This window comes from Talpa occidentalis, unplaced genomic scaffold (assembly GCF_014898055.3).
Source record: "Talpa occidentalis isolate TD23 unplaced genomic scaffold, MPIMG_talOcc4v2.1 talOcc4.4, whole genome shotgun sequence".
Lineage (NCBI taxonomy): Eukaryota > Metazoa > Chordata > Mammalia > Eulipotyphla > Talpidae > Talpa > Talpa occidentalis.
Genome location: NW_023604295.1, coordinates 117,301,899 through 117,315,188, shown reverse-complemented (window position 1 = coordinate 117,315,188; position 13,290 = coordinate 117,301,899). Strand labels below are relative to the sequence as shown.

General features: G+C 52.8%; 1 protein-coding gene across 6 annotated transcripts in view; it reads left to right on the top strand.

Annotated features, from left to right (window-relative positions):
• ANK1 (ankyrin 1) overlaps positions 1-13,290 on the top strand; it is a 213,238-nt gene that overhangs the window by 194,669 nt on the left and 5,279 nt on the right. For 3 of the 6 annotated variants that reach the window (XM_054700916.1, XM_037526135.2, XM_037526134.2), the window contains exons 38-41: positions 1,437-1,995; positions 4,906-5,203; positions 9,883-9,966; positions 10,949-11,089. In XM_054700916.1, the coding sequence (XP_054556891.1) occupies positions 1,437-1,995; positions 4,906-5,203; positions 9,883-9,966; positions 10,949-11,089 (1,082 nt within the window). Of the gene's footprint in view, positions 1-1,436; positions 1,996-4,905; positions 5,204-9,049; positions 9,291-9,882; positions 9,967-10,948; positions 11,090-11,290; positions 11,556-13,290 lie in introns of those variants that run through there. The other 3 variants (XM_037526141.2, XM_037526140.2, XM_037526142.2) reach the window with 3 other exon arrangements.

Genomic DNA, 13,290 nt, shown 5'->3' with positions numbered 1-13,290 from the left:
ACATTGTTGGCTGAATGAGGACAGCTGGAGATGCTGTTGTCAAGGGTAGCGAGGCGCTGAAGAGCCGAGCCGGGAAGGGGCAGGGTCCGCTCGGCTGGAAGGAGGCCTGAGGCGGGGAAGGGCTGAAGGCAGCCTGAAGGCTGTGAGGGGTGGAGGCAGAATGAAGAGTTTGAAAACTAGGTCAGGTGGCTTCTCTGGACGGCAGGAAGTGCTCTAAGATGCTGCGGAGGGAAGCCCCACCCAGACCCATGGGCCTCCCCTGGTCAGCTCAATCCTCAGAAGTCGTGGGCGCCCTCCTGATCCCAGTTTCTGAATGGAGACTCTTGTCTTCTCCTCCCTTTTCCCACCATAGATAGGCAGCTACTCGGAAGGGGAGTCAGGGGCGTTCCTTCCCCTGTAGCAGGGGCCCTCGCTCCTGGCTGGAAGAGAACTGAGGAGCCTCCTTTAGAACACTGCTCATCCACATGGGACAGACCCCCCCCCCCTCCTCATTTCCCTGTGCTGCTCACGCGGGTGCCTTGTAGCTTCTGAACAGCAAGGGGTCAGCACACTGCCTCCAGCGGGCTCTCAGGGACTGCACCCGAGCCCATCAAGGAACAGTCGTTGGACAGGCTGTGCCCTTGGGGACTGGGCTAGCTGGCTCCCTCCCACCAGAGGGAGCTGGTCTGGAGCTGGGGTGAACAGCTTGGGGCATGTGGGTGAGGAGTTTCAGGACAGTAGGTGTTTGGGGTATCCCATGTTGCCCTCTGACCTGGCCCCCAATTTTGAATCCTTAGAACCCTCCTTGCACCTGTTTAGACCATTCAGGGTTTCTGGAACCAATAGGGCACTTGAGTTACTCCATTCCAAACCAAATGGTTTCTCATCTGACCACTGTACTAAGATCTGTGGGTGTTCAGTGTACCCCGTTAGCCCCTCCAAGGCAACTTGGTCACTGACCCCGGTTCTGGTTGGGTGGTTCCTTCCCTTTAAGGTGCATCCTATCAAAAGCCCTGTGGATTGTGCTAAAGGGAAACTTTGGGCACAGAAAGATCAGCTTTTCTTTCTGCCCTGCCATTGAGAAGTTGGGCTCACATCTGATTGGACACCTATTGGAGCACAAGTCCTTTGGATCCAGGCTTCTCTACCTAGTGCTCTGAGCTGGGATAAGAAAGAATTCCAATCTCTTCTCTTTGCCACCCAGCAAAGGAGCCCTCCTCTCCAGCCCCACTCCCTGGCTGCCCCTCCCCCAACCCAGAGCCTTGTTTCTCTTGCCCAGATGTCCTGGGCAGCAGCCACAAGGCCTGAGCATTGGACTTTGAGCTTGGAAAGCCCCTTGCCGGAATGCGCATGCATATCTCTGGCTGTGCCTGTGTGTGTGTGTGCCTGGACTTGCACGTAAGCGTGTGTGACAAAAATCGCTTCTGGAGCATGTTGCCCTCTGTCTGCCCATCCAGGTTACTCCTCGCTGCAGGACGAGCTGCTGTCCCCTGCCTCCCTGCACTACGCGCTTCCCTCTCCACTGCGTGCAGACCAGTACTGGAACGAGGTGGCCGTCATAGATGCCATCCCCTTGGCGGCCACGGAGCATGACGCCATGCTGGAGATGTCTGACATGCAGGTGTGGTCCGCAGGCCTCACTCCCTCCCTGGTCACTGCTGAGGACTCCTCTCTGGAGTGCAGCAAGGCCGAGGACTCTGACGCCACCGGCCACGAGTGGAAGCTGGAGGGGGCGCTCTCCGAGGGACCCCAGGGCCCCACGCTGGGCTCTCTGGAACTTGTGGAGGACGACACAGTGGATTCTGATGCCACAAATGGCCTTATCGATTTGCTTGACCAGGAGGAAGGTCAGAGGTCAGAAGAGAAGCTGCCAGGTCATAAGAGGCAGGAGGACTCGACAGGTGCAGGGCAGGACTCAGAGAATGAAGTGTCTCTTGTTTCAGGCCAGCAGAGGGTGCAAGCCCGCATCACAGAGTCCCCCAACGTGAGTCGGGTGATGGAGACCAGCCAGGACAGGTAAGGGCTGGGCTACCGGGTGGATGCTGTTCATCTTCCTGGGCATCCAGGGGAGATTGTGCCCAGCAATGAGGACAGAGGGAGTTCTTGGGTGCTGCTGCCAACCCTGACCTTATATCCTAAATGCCCTTGGAGAAATAAAATCTGTGTGGACCCAGCTTGCCTCTGAAGCCACCCAGGCATCCCTCAGGCCTCTGTCCAACAAGAGATGAGCTGTGTTCTACAAAGGCCTGCTCCTCTCCAAGACACCCTCCCCAAGACCTCAGGCCAACAGGAGGGGCTGTTGGGACAGGAGGGAGGGTACTCAGGAGAGAGACTATAAAGCCCGGAAACCCCAACTTCTAAATGTAGGAGGAGGCAGGAGCTCTGGATTCCCTTTCTCTCTTGTGTCTATTGTGAGGACGATATTCAGAAATCTAGAAGTGCAAGGGCCCAGTTGTTACTTGTGTGGGGACACAGCTTGCCTGTGACAGAGCGTATAAATGGTGCCCTTCTACTTACACTCCTTTAAAAAAGGAGAGTGAGGCTGGTGGGCTTATCTGGGGCAAGACAGAACTTTGAACTGTTAAGAGATAGTTATTCTGGGTGACTCTTCTCACCAAGCCTCCTGTGATGACAAGCCTGGTCCTGTGCCAGCAGCAGGAAAGCAGCATGGGGTTAGGGCTGGGGTTAGGGTTTGGGCTAGGATTAGGGTTCAGGCAGAAGGGCCTTATGCACCTCTGAAGACACTGAGAGTCCCCAGGCCACTGGCTCAATTCACATCCACACAGCGGACACCCAGTACAGCCCCAGCACAATGCCAAGTGCAGAGGAAGCCTTGGGGAGAGGGGGAGAGAGACAGAAATAGACAGGGGTGGAGGGTTATGGCACAGTAAGTGACAGCGACCTTTCCTCCATATTGTTGTGCTTTCTACATTTTCCCTAAAGCAAGGAGATCATTTGTGTGCTCCCAGAAGGCTGTGGCCACCCAAGAGCTCAGGACCAGCCAGGTCATGGGAAATCGCTCCTTGCCACCCACACTGCACCCTGACACATGGTGTAGCCAAATCCCTCAGGAGAGAAAGAATATTATAAAGAAAATGAGACAGCCAGGACTTAAGTAGTTTCCCAAATGAATCCTTTGACGATTGGGAAGAAGAGGACAGGCTGAGCCTGTGAGGCTTCAAAGTGAAATACTGGCTTTCCTGGAGACAGGGCATCTTCTAACAGCCGGTGATGCCATTCACTTGCCCAGCATTGCTTGAGCACTTACTGTGTGCTGGTCACTGTAACAGCAGTTCACTCCATGGGGACCCAGAAGCCCAGGGTTCTAGGCTTAGGTGGGTTGCAGAGTTAGGCTCTGGGACCTTGGTCAGTCTTGCAGTGGGGACAGATGAATTCACTCCCTCATGCCATATTGGGGGCTTACTATGTGCCAGACACATAGGTGCTGGAGATGTGGCCTTGACCAAAACAGACAGAAGTTCCTTCCTGCCAGAAGTTTATGCTCTAGTAGGGAAACAGACAATAAATAATATAAAATTGAAACTAATTAGAAGAGAAATATTAGATAATGATAAGTACTAAACAGAAAAGCCAAGCAGAGAAGGGAGACAGGAGGTGTGTATGTATAGGGAGGCAGGGTGGTTGAAATTATAGATGGGGTGACCCAGGAAACCAGAGGCCATATTGGCATAAAGGCTTGAAGGAAGTCAGGGGGTGAGACTTGTGAGTACCAGGGGGAAGAAATCCCACAGAGGCCTTGAGGTGGCACATTTGAGGAAGGTGAGAAGGTCTTGGTGTCTAGAGCCAAAGGGTCAAGGGAGATGAGGTCAGGGAGGTCGTGGGGCCATGTCAGACCTTAAGGTCCCAGGGCCATGTCAGACCTTGAGGTCCCAGAAAGACCTTGGCATTTACTGGATGATATGGTGGAGGGTTTGAAGTTGAAAGTAGCCTGACACGGCCAGGGTTAGAAGCAGGGAAGTGAGCCACGATGCAAGAGCTGAGGCACTGTGGATAAGAAGGTAACAGTATAGTGGTGAGAATTGGTATGTGTCCAGGATAGATTTTAAAATTGAGGTGTGAGAGGGAAAAAGGAGACAGAGAGGACCCTGGTCTCCTTGGCCTGGCAGTCGAAAGGGTGAAGACGCCATTGCCTGTGTGAGGAGACTGACTATGTGGAACAACAGGTCAGGGGGGAAGAGCACAAGTGTGGGTTTGACGACGTTTGGACACCTATTAGAAATCCACGGTGGAGGCGTAGGGCAAGCATGGACACCTCTGTAGTTCAGGGATAAGATGCTAGAGACATACATCTGGGCACAAGGGTGTGAGGCCTATTGAGGGGTGTGAGGCGATGGGTTGATGACCTCACTTAGGAAATGGATATAGATAAAGATGAGTCTGAGAACTGAGCCTTGGGGCAGGCCCATACTCAGAATCGGGGACATTAGGAGGATTCAAACAAAGGACACTGAGAAGGAGTGTCCCTGGAGGTTGGGGGAAATGTGGTATCCTAAAAGCCATGAAGAGAACATTTCAAGGCAAAAAAGTGATTCCCTGGTCAGATGAGTACCAGGGTGAGGCCTGTTGAGTGGGGTGGCCATAGGGCTGGGGGAGGTGGGGTTGATACTGGTGTGGAGACTGTGGTGACAGGCCCATCCATGTGAGCAAAGTTCCTCGGCAGCCTGGAGTTGAGAGCTGTCCTCTCAAAAGGAGGGGATCATGGCACTGGTTCTCTGTCCCTGTCCACTAGACAGCTTGGATGGCCAGTCCGTGCCTCTCTGGTGGGGCAGTCAGCTGTGTGGCTTGCCTACACTCCCCTGCCCCCTGGTGGGCACAGCAGGGTGTGTCCTGGATAGAGGTGGGGCGCGTCTGATAGAGCAGAGACTAAAGGGTGACTGGTGTCCTTTCTTTCTTCCTGGACCCCAGATTACAGGACTGGGATGGGGAAGGCTCCATTGTCTCTTACCTGCAAGATCCCACACAAGGTTTCTGGCAAGAAGAAGTCACACGAGGCCCACACTCATTCCAGAAAACAGTCACCACTGTCAAAGGGCTGGAGCCCAGTGGGTCTCGGGAGTACAAGAAGGTCCTGGTGTCTTCAACTGAGCCTGTGAGGATAGAGCAGCCCGAGATGGAGAGCCCCCAGACTGACAGGGAACGAAGACGACAAGGCTCCCGAGAGTGGGCACAAGAGGCTGAGAGCACCCTCTCCAGGCTGGTAAAGGTGAGAGCCCGCAGAAACCTGATGTGCCTACTTCAGACCTGGCAGGGGTGTGAGGCCTCCTGCAGCCTCATTCCCACTACCCCAAGCTGAGTGTGTTTCCTTTCTCCAAAATTCGAGGGAGTAACTCACCTCTAGAAGTTAGGATACAAGGTCCTGGTCTACCTGTCTGCCTTGATTCCTACTGAGAGGAGGGGGAGGCAGCCATTTTCTAACTACAGGCCCAGCCTACTCGGCTTTACCCTTACCAGCTCTTGGCTCCTTGCTCCCTAAGGACTGTGCTTAGCTAACAGTTGAGCAACTTGTCTGAAGACACACACAGGTTCTGAGGTGGAGTCTGAGTTAGCTGTGGCTAACTCCAAAGTCATGGGTTTTGTTTCTATTCTCTTTCCAGCATGTTCTAGAAAGGGCTTAGAACCAAGAGGAGTGTCCAGCTGACTCTGGTCCTGTCGTGTCCGTGTGGCCATGGCGGTGGCCCAGCCACTCTGTTCTGGCACCTCATTTTCCTCATTGGAAAACTCGGGAGTGACTGGATTATCACCAGGGTTCATCCAGCTTGGGAATTCTGTGATGCTGTGGGTGGCGCTCACAAAGTGGAATAGGGGCTGGCATGGAAAGAATGTTCCCCTGTAGGCTCTCTCTTCCCTGTCTTCCTTCTCGAGTCTTCCTGTCAGTTCACCCTTCTTTGCTTGTTTTATTTTTATCTTCACTCCCATTCCCATTCTCTTGCCCGCCCCCCACGAACATCCATTTTAACGTATTTAATGTGGTTTTTTAAAACAACTGTTATGAAAATTGCAAACCAATGCGAATATAAGCCAGCATACACCAACTGGGTTCCATAATTACCCACTCACAGCTTGTTTCATCTCCCCACCCCATATTATTTTGAAGCAAATCCCAAACATCTCATTAATATGGGTTCTTAAATTTATGTGTTTTGATATGCTCTTCATTGCTGGTCTATGAGCATCAGTGATGTGTTCTTGTCTTGTTTCTTTATGTTCTAGTCAGCACCTCCCCTCACCCAGAAGCCCACCTGCCTCTCCTTTCCTCTGCTTTTTTCTTTTCTTCTCACCCCCCACCCTGCAATCTGAACCTGAGCCCCCGAAGCCACCTTTTTTTCTTTTAAAGAATATTTGTGGTTTTTTTTTTAAAGATTTATTTATTTATGCATACAAGAGCTGGGGTACAGGCCAGAGGGGTGTGAATGGGGGTGGTGAGAGGATTCACCAGAGACAGAGTGGGGAGCAGGACAGGCAGATTGAAACACTGCTGAGGGGAGCAGTGGGTAAGTCAGGAGAGGTCTGCTGTGCCATGTGGGTAGCTCCCTGGCTGGCCGGGGGGGATCGAACTCATGTTGTAGAGGCTGAGGACAGCTTCCTAGGTTGCGTCTTAACCCCTTGCGCCACCAGGGAGGACCCCCGAAGCCACTTTTGAGGCCCCCAGGAAGAGACAGGCTCCAATGTGGTCCTGGAATGCTGACTGTACGACATTGCCAGTCAGCTCTAAATAGACCCAACGAGGGTTCTACCTAGAAGGCTTCCTGGCCAAGCATGTGCCTTGGCAGGACAGGTGGCTGTGTTGATTTTTAACCTCACACCACTCCTGCGCATTCCTTCTCATCAGGCGGGTTTAGGTGCCTAAACTGGCTGGGTCCATGCTCCTGATCCTGGGAGAGAGAAGGAAACCAGGAGCTTCTTTTCTGCCTCGCCTCTGCCTCAGCCTTTGGTGAGGGGAGAAAGAAGGACAGTCCCTGGGGATGCTGAGAGAAACCTTCTAGATCATAGAGTCAGACTGTCTTATGTACAGACAAGGAAATTGAGGCCCAAAGAGGCCGAGTGTCACACGGTCAGCCAGGAGAATCTGATTCCTGCTTCTGGGTGTGAGAGTGTGCAGGGCTTAGAGCCTTACCTCCTCCCTGGCCTTAGGGAGGTGGCTGTGCCGCTGAACTGCTGTCCTAATCATCTGACTGCCTGGGCTTTGATAACAAGGCCCATTTACGGTGCAGTTTGGAAGCAGCCATTTACTAGTATTTCTGGTGAGTCTCTGGAAATAGTGACAGATAGAGAGAAGTCCTGTGATTTGACACTTGAGAGTTGGGCCTGAAATGACTAGAAACAACCAATCCTTCTCTATGGACCTGGGGGAAGTAGGGGAAAGGGAGGGGGTGATTTCTGAAGCTGGACTCTTCTGAGTGGTTCAGAACCGAACACGGTGCCATGTCCAGCTCCTTGGCATATGTGACCATGGGCTTCTATTTTCCCAGATACTTACTTTCTTTTTTTTATTTTAAAATTTTCTTTTTATTTATATATTTTTACATCATTGTTCATTTTTAAACAATGTTTGCTTCCCTCTCCACACCCCCCCCCACCCACGCTGTAGTCCCCACAGAATTTCCTTCCCCAATGCACCCTGCACCATCACCGCAGCCCCCTGTGCTCCTCCCTCCGATTCCTCCCCCTCCTTCTCCCCTGCAGGATGTTTCTGGTTTATAATTGTCCATTTGTTTTTGTTTTGTTGTACCCCAGATACTTTCTTATTGAAATGAGGCAATATTTAGTGAAGCAAAAGGAGTTTGAAAACTGACTCAGGCTAGGCAAGCTTCACCTAGGCAAGCTACTTAAACTCTCTGTGCCTCCATTTCCTTTGTATAAATGGGAAAATTATAGAACATGTATGACTGGATCATTGCAAGGCTTAACCGAGTTACTAAGTGAAATGTACAGCCCACCACCAGCATGTGGACACACCAGCGTTCACTTGTCCTTATTCACAGCAGGGTTTATTCTCATAAACCCTGAGACACTCACGGCACACTTAGAAATGGGGGCGGGAGAGCTCTTTCATTCCTGCTGTGCAGTTCAGGAAACTGAGGCCCAGAGAAGGTGCCCAGTGTTCCCAACACCCCACCACCACCGCTGCCCGCCACACACACACACAGTGAATTGCAGGGTCAGTGTACTGTGTCCCTGATCTTTGTTCATTCTGCTGCACAACAGCTACTCAAAGAGAAGCTGCCCGATAGGAAAGTGAAATTCCTGTCAGTCCCAGCTGCCACATAGCTCACCAACGAGCAAAGAATGTGGCTCCTGTTCATGGGTATGGGTAGCCCAGAACGGGAAGAACCTGTGAAGACAGGCCTTAAATAGACACACCAGCTACTTACACTTCGGCTTGCTGTGCCCAATAAAGGAGGGGACTGAAAGCCCATGGGCTGCTGGGAATCACGACTGGGCTTCCGGGTGGCCCCACCACCTGTGCTGGACCCTGCTGGGCTCATTTGGCTGTGCCGGAGCAAATCACTCACCAGAGGCTATTTTTGAAATAAGCCCTTCACTTTCCAGGGTATTAGCTGGTCCCATGGCCACAAGGGCGAGCATCACCCTGATGACCGCAGGAGCAGCGCAGGGCCACACACAAGCAGCCACATCCTCCAGCCGCTCCCTGGGCATAACTGCCTTTAGTTGCCATCAGGTCAGGAAAGGCAAGAGCGGGCAGGGTGGGTGTCGCTCACACAGCGACTCTGACATGCGCTCTCAGTGCCCAGGACAGGAGCACCTGCTGACTTCCTTCTGCCCAGTTGGACAGTCCCGGCAGCTGGCTTGGGAGCTAAAATTATCAAAGCCTGACGTCACCCAGAGCATGGGCAGAGCCTGGGGCCGCTCAGCAGGAGGGCACTCCAGCGGGTCATTTACTGGAGGGGCTGCTCTCCTGCCTAGAGAGAGTAGGAGCCCAAGAGACTGAGAATGGAAGGGGTCCGAGGGGCCCTCAGGAGTGCAAGAGGAGAATGAGAGGCCGGACCCCACAGTGGCTGGATCCCTGGCTCCGCTGGTCCCTAGGCCAGGCTGCCGAGGAGGAGGTGAGGATGTGGACTTTCATCACCCAGCTCATGGTCACCCTAGTGCTGCTGGGCTTCTTCCTGGTCAGCTGTCAGAACATGATGCACATTGTCAAGGGCTCCCTGAGCTTTGTGCTGAGGCACATCCACCAGGAGCTGGACAAGGAGCTGGGGGAAAACGGGGGCCTAAGTGACGAAGAGGAGACCATCTCCACCAAGGTGGTTCGGCGGCGGGTCCTCTGGAAGGTAACCGCCAGGCAGGAGGCGGGGCTGGGGCTGGAGGTGGGCGGTGGAACTAGGAGTCAGGGGGCTGGGGCTGAGGGCACAGGACTGTGCTGTGTGTGGGAGTTGCTGGGGAAATCTCTGGCCTCTGGGTGAGGGGACATGATGGAAGAGAAGGATCAGGAGGCCCCGGGGTCATTTGGGAGCCCAGGCCATGTGTATGCACTCTGGTGGCAGCGAGAGTTCAGCTTTGGGACTTAGGAGGCCTCAACCTGCTTCTGTCCCAACCATCCTCTGGAAGCAGGCCGTCAAAATATAAACCACATGCCTCCCTTCTGTCTCGGGGCCTCCTCCCTGAGTAAGCCTGTGTGGTCATCCCTGTTTTGCCCACTTCTGCTGCTGTTGTAGGCACAAAGCAGACACAAAGCACTTGCAAGCTTAGGCTGCATCCTGTCCGCAGGCCCATGGCCCACAGGGCGCCTCTCACCTCAAGTCCACTGAGGACTTGTCAAACCATGGCTGTTGCTGCTGCTGCTGATCTACCTCCTTCTTTTCCATTTTTATTCCCAAACTCTCCCTTACCAATCTTGAATTTTCTCCCTTTCTCTATTTCCAGGGCAATGAGATTCAGAATATTCCAGGGGAGCAGGTGACAGAGGAACAATTCACGGATGAGCAGGGCAACATTGTCACCAAGAAGGTGGGTGCAGTGCATCCCCCTGAGCTGGAAAGAGGGAGGTGGGCTAGAGGTTAGAAGGCAGTGGAATTCTCCCTCAGTTGCTCTCAGCTGCCATAATGGAAGGGTGAGCAAGCCTCAGGCGTAAGCAACCCCCTCAGGGGGGTTGTCCAGGTGTGGGGGGCCCTTGTCTTCCTCACTCCCCATCTGAAACTCCTTGTAGTTTCTTTTTCTGATTCAGCCTGTCTAGCTCCTGCTACTCGGTTCCAGAAAAAGCAGGTCCCTCTGCTACCGAACCCTCAAAACAGATCTGTAAGACAGCAGTATGGCCCCACATTACCATGTGCCTCCTAACATAAAAAGGAGATGGAAATGCATTGGATTGTTAACAGATTTCATTCAGTAGACAGGAGTTTGCCTGTGGTTCTGAGCACCAAACTTGGTAGTAGGTGTGGGCACAAGGGAGAGGAAGGAGGAACTGGAAGACCCCCTTCTACCCCCCACCGACCGTGGCTACTCATGTTACGGTGGAGCAAGATTCTGTCTATGCTCAGCTGCCCTCCTGCTTATGTTTGTATTTCCCACTCCTAGCACATGGGAGGGGCAGAGTAAACAGTTGCTAGAATATATGGATGAATGGATAAGAGAATGGTGAACTGAATTGAATTACTTTACACAGAAAAGAAGCGCCCTCTGTCATTAGGAACTTATGAGGAAGACAAACGGTATTTTCACCCATGCCAAGAGGCAGAATGAAATGCTATGGGCTCAAGATAGAAGTGACATGTGGTCAGACCCTGATAAGTAATGAAAACTGCCCACACCCTCTGTGAATTCTAGCCCTGCTGAAGCAGTGCTCTGCAAGCACGTCTACACCACCATGTGGGGGAGAGAGTGTCCCTGTTCTTGGCCACTCAAGGAAAGTTCCCTGCTCTCATTCCTAGGGACTCACTCTTCTCCAGCTCTGTCTTGAGAAGCCCTTACTCCCTTACCTCTTTTTTTCCAGATCATTCGCAAAGTTGTTCGGCAGATAGACTCATCTGGTGCCGGTGACACCCAGGAACATGAAGAGGTGATTGTTGAGGGGCCCCTAGAGGACCCTAGTGATCTGGAAGCTGATATTGATTACTTTATGAAACACGCCAAGGTACTGAGGTGGCCCTCGCTTTACTGAGTGACCGCACCTTTACCTGCTGCTCACCTGTGCACCAGTTCTTCCGGTTTCAGTCTCACCCCCTCTGGGCTCACCCTCGAGCCTCCCAGAGGAGGCCTTTTCAATCTCTTGTCTGTCTTTGCCGTGTCTCTCTGTGTGATCTGTCCTGCTTTCCCTCTCTGCTAATGTCTCCAGGTGGAGCTGAGAGGGAGCAACCTGCAGCCGGATCTGATAGAGGGCAGGAAGGGGGCTCAGATAGTGAAGCGGGCCAGCCTGAAAAGGGGGAAACAGTGATCCTGAGCCCTTTCCCCTCAAATGGCCTCTTTGGAGGTAACATGTCTCTCTGCATCCTTTCTGCATGGCCTGGCCCTGTGGCATGGCCCTCTTCCTTGTCCCACCCCTGCTTCCACGGAACACTCTCCTCCACACCCCTTTGGCCCAGCATGATACAGATGAATGGTCTTTGCTGTGGTCTTGAGACAAAGCTTCTGTGTCTCTGCATCCCGATCAAGGAAACACAGTCACCAGAACCTGCTGAATAACCTTTCAAGATGTGCAACGTTAACAGATTTGAAAAAGTGCTTTGATGTGTTATAAACACTCAGTAAATCTCAATAGAAATATTATCCTGGAAACCCAGCAAGGGGGTTCTGGAGGTTGGAGGACAGGGCACTGGAGAGTACAGTAGTCTTTCTTGGCTGTGACATTTCAATATAAGTGCCCGAAAAGACAGAACTAGACTGTCTCTTGAATCTGGACCCTAACAAAAGTCCTGATCAACCCAAAGCTTCAATTCTTCTTGGTGTTTCTTAAAATAGGTTTCTCCCTTGCTTTCTAGGAAACGGTGAGGTGAAAAGGCCCATAGCATAGATGGCATTCTTCCTACATGTTAGGGTTGTCAGGGCTTGGTGTGCATGGTTATGTGTGCACAATAAGTGTATGATGTGGTTGAGGAGCAGAGTGTGCATGGTGTGGCTGAGGAGCAGGGTGTGCATGGTGAGAATGAGGAGCAGGGTGTGCATGGTGAGACTGAGGAGCAGGGTGTGCATGGTGTGGCTGAGGAGCAGGGTGTGCATGGTGAGACTGAGGAGCAAGGTGTGCATGGTGTGACAGAGGCGCACGGTATGCATGGTGTGGCTAAGCTGCAGGGTGTGCGTGACGTGCAGAAGCAGGGTCATGAAGACGCCCCGGCCCAGGCTCTCTGTGGCTGTGAAGTGCTGTGGGTTTCTGAGGCCAGCTCTGATCTCCATCCTCCCTGAGGGATCCTGTACTGAGCTGCCCCGAGGCCCTTCATTGTGCCCAGCTCGGGGCAGCTCAGTAGAGGATGCATCGGGGTGGGAGTCTGCAGGAAGCAATGAAGCCTTGTGGCCCCAGCATAGCACTAACCAGGCCATTGCCATTTAAACCCCCAGGGCCTGGCTCAGGCTGAGCAGCAAGGGAAAAACAGGCTCTGCTTTCCGAGTCCCCAGAAGTGCTGACTCGGGCCTCCAACATACCTCAGCACTTGGGCCAAAGGAGGGCTGCTGGCAGATCCAGTTATAGTATAAAATTAGACCTGACTCCTCAGCAGCTTAAGGAGGTCACAGAGTTAACCCCTACACCACCAGCGTGTCCCATCCAGCTGCTGGTTTAGATTAGTGGTGATCTATCCTGGCAATAATCCAAGAATGCAAATGATTTGAAAAAGCAGAGAGTGAAGGGAAAGTGTACTCTTCTGTCTTATTTTTCTTATGGTAGCAGTATCAGTGGCTTTGGATTTCAGTTTCTTTGGCTCCGTCCTACTGATGTTTTGGAAGAGGGCGCGGGGCAGCCCAGAAGCCAGGCAAGGGCGATAGATGGTGCCTCGAATTATCTGTGTAATTTTCTGTAGATGTTCTACAGAGTGGCTGAAACCCCCACAGGTGACAGGGTTCCACGCCACTGATGCCATGTCAGGCTCCAGAAAAATGCAGGGGCCTCTGCCTAGAAGAGGCCCGGGAAGCCTGGTGGGGACAGGGCTGAGGGAGCCAATTGGAGGCAGGCATCTGCCTGGGCCCCAGGGAGCCAGGAGGCAGCTTCCAGTGCACTAAGCTCCCAACAAAAAGGCTGCAGAGAAGGGGGGCAGGGCTGAAGGCTCCCCTTATCCTTAATCTAACACCCACTCAGTCAGTCCTCATTGTTCATGGACGCCACACTTAATAAATTCACCTACCAGC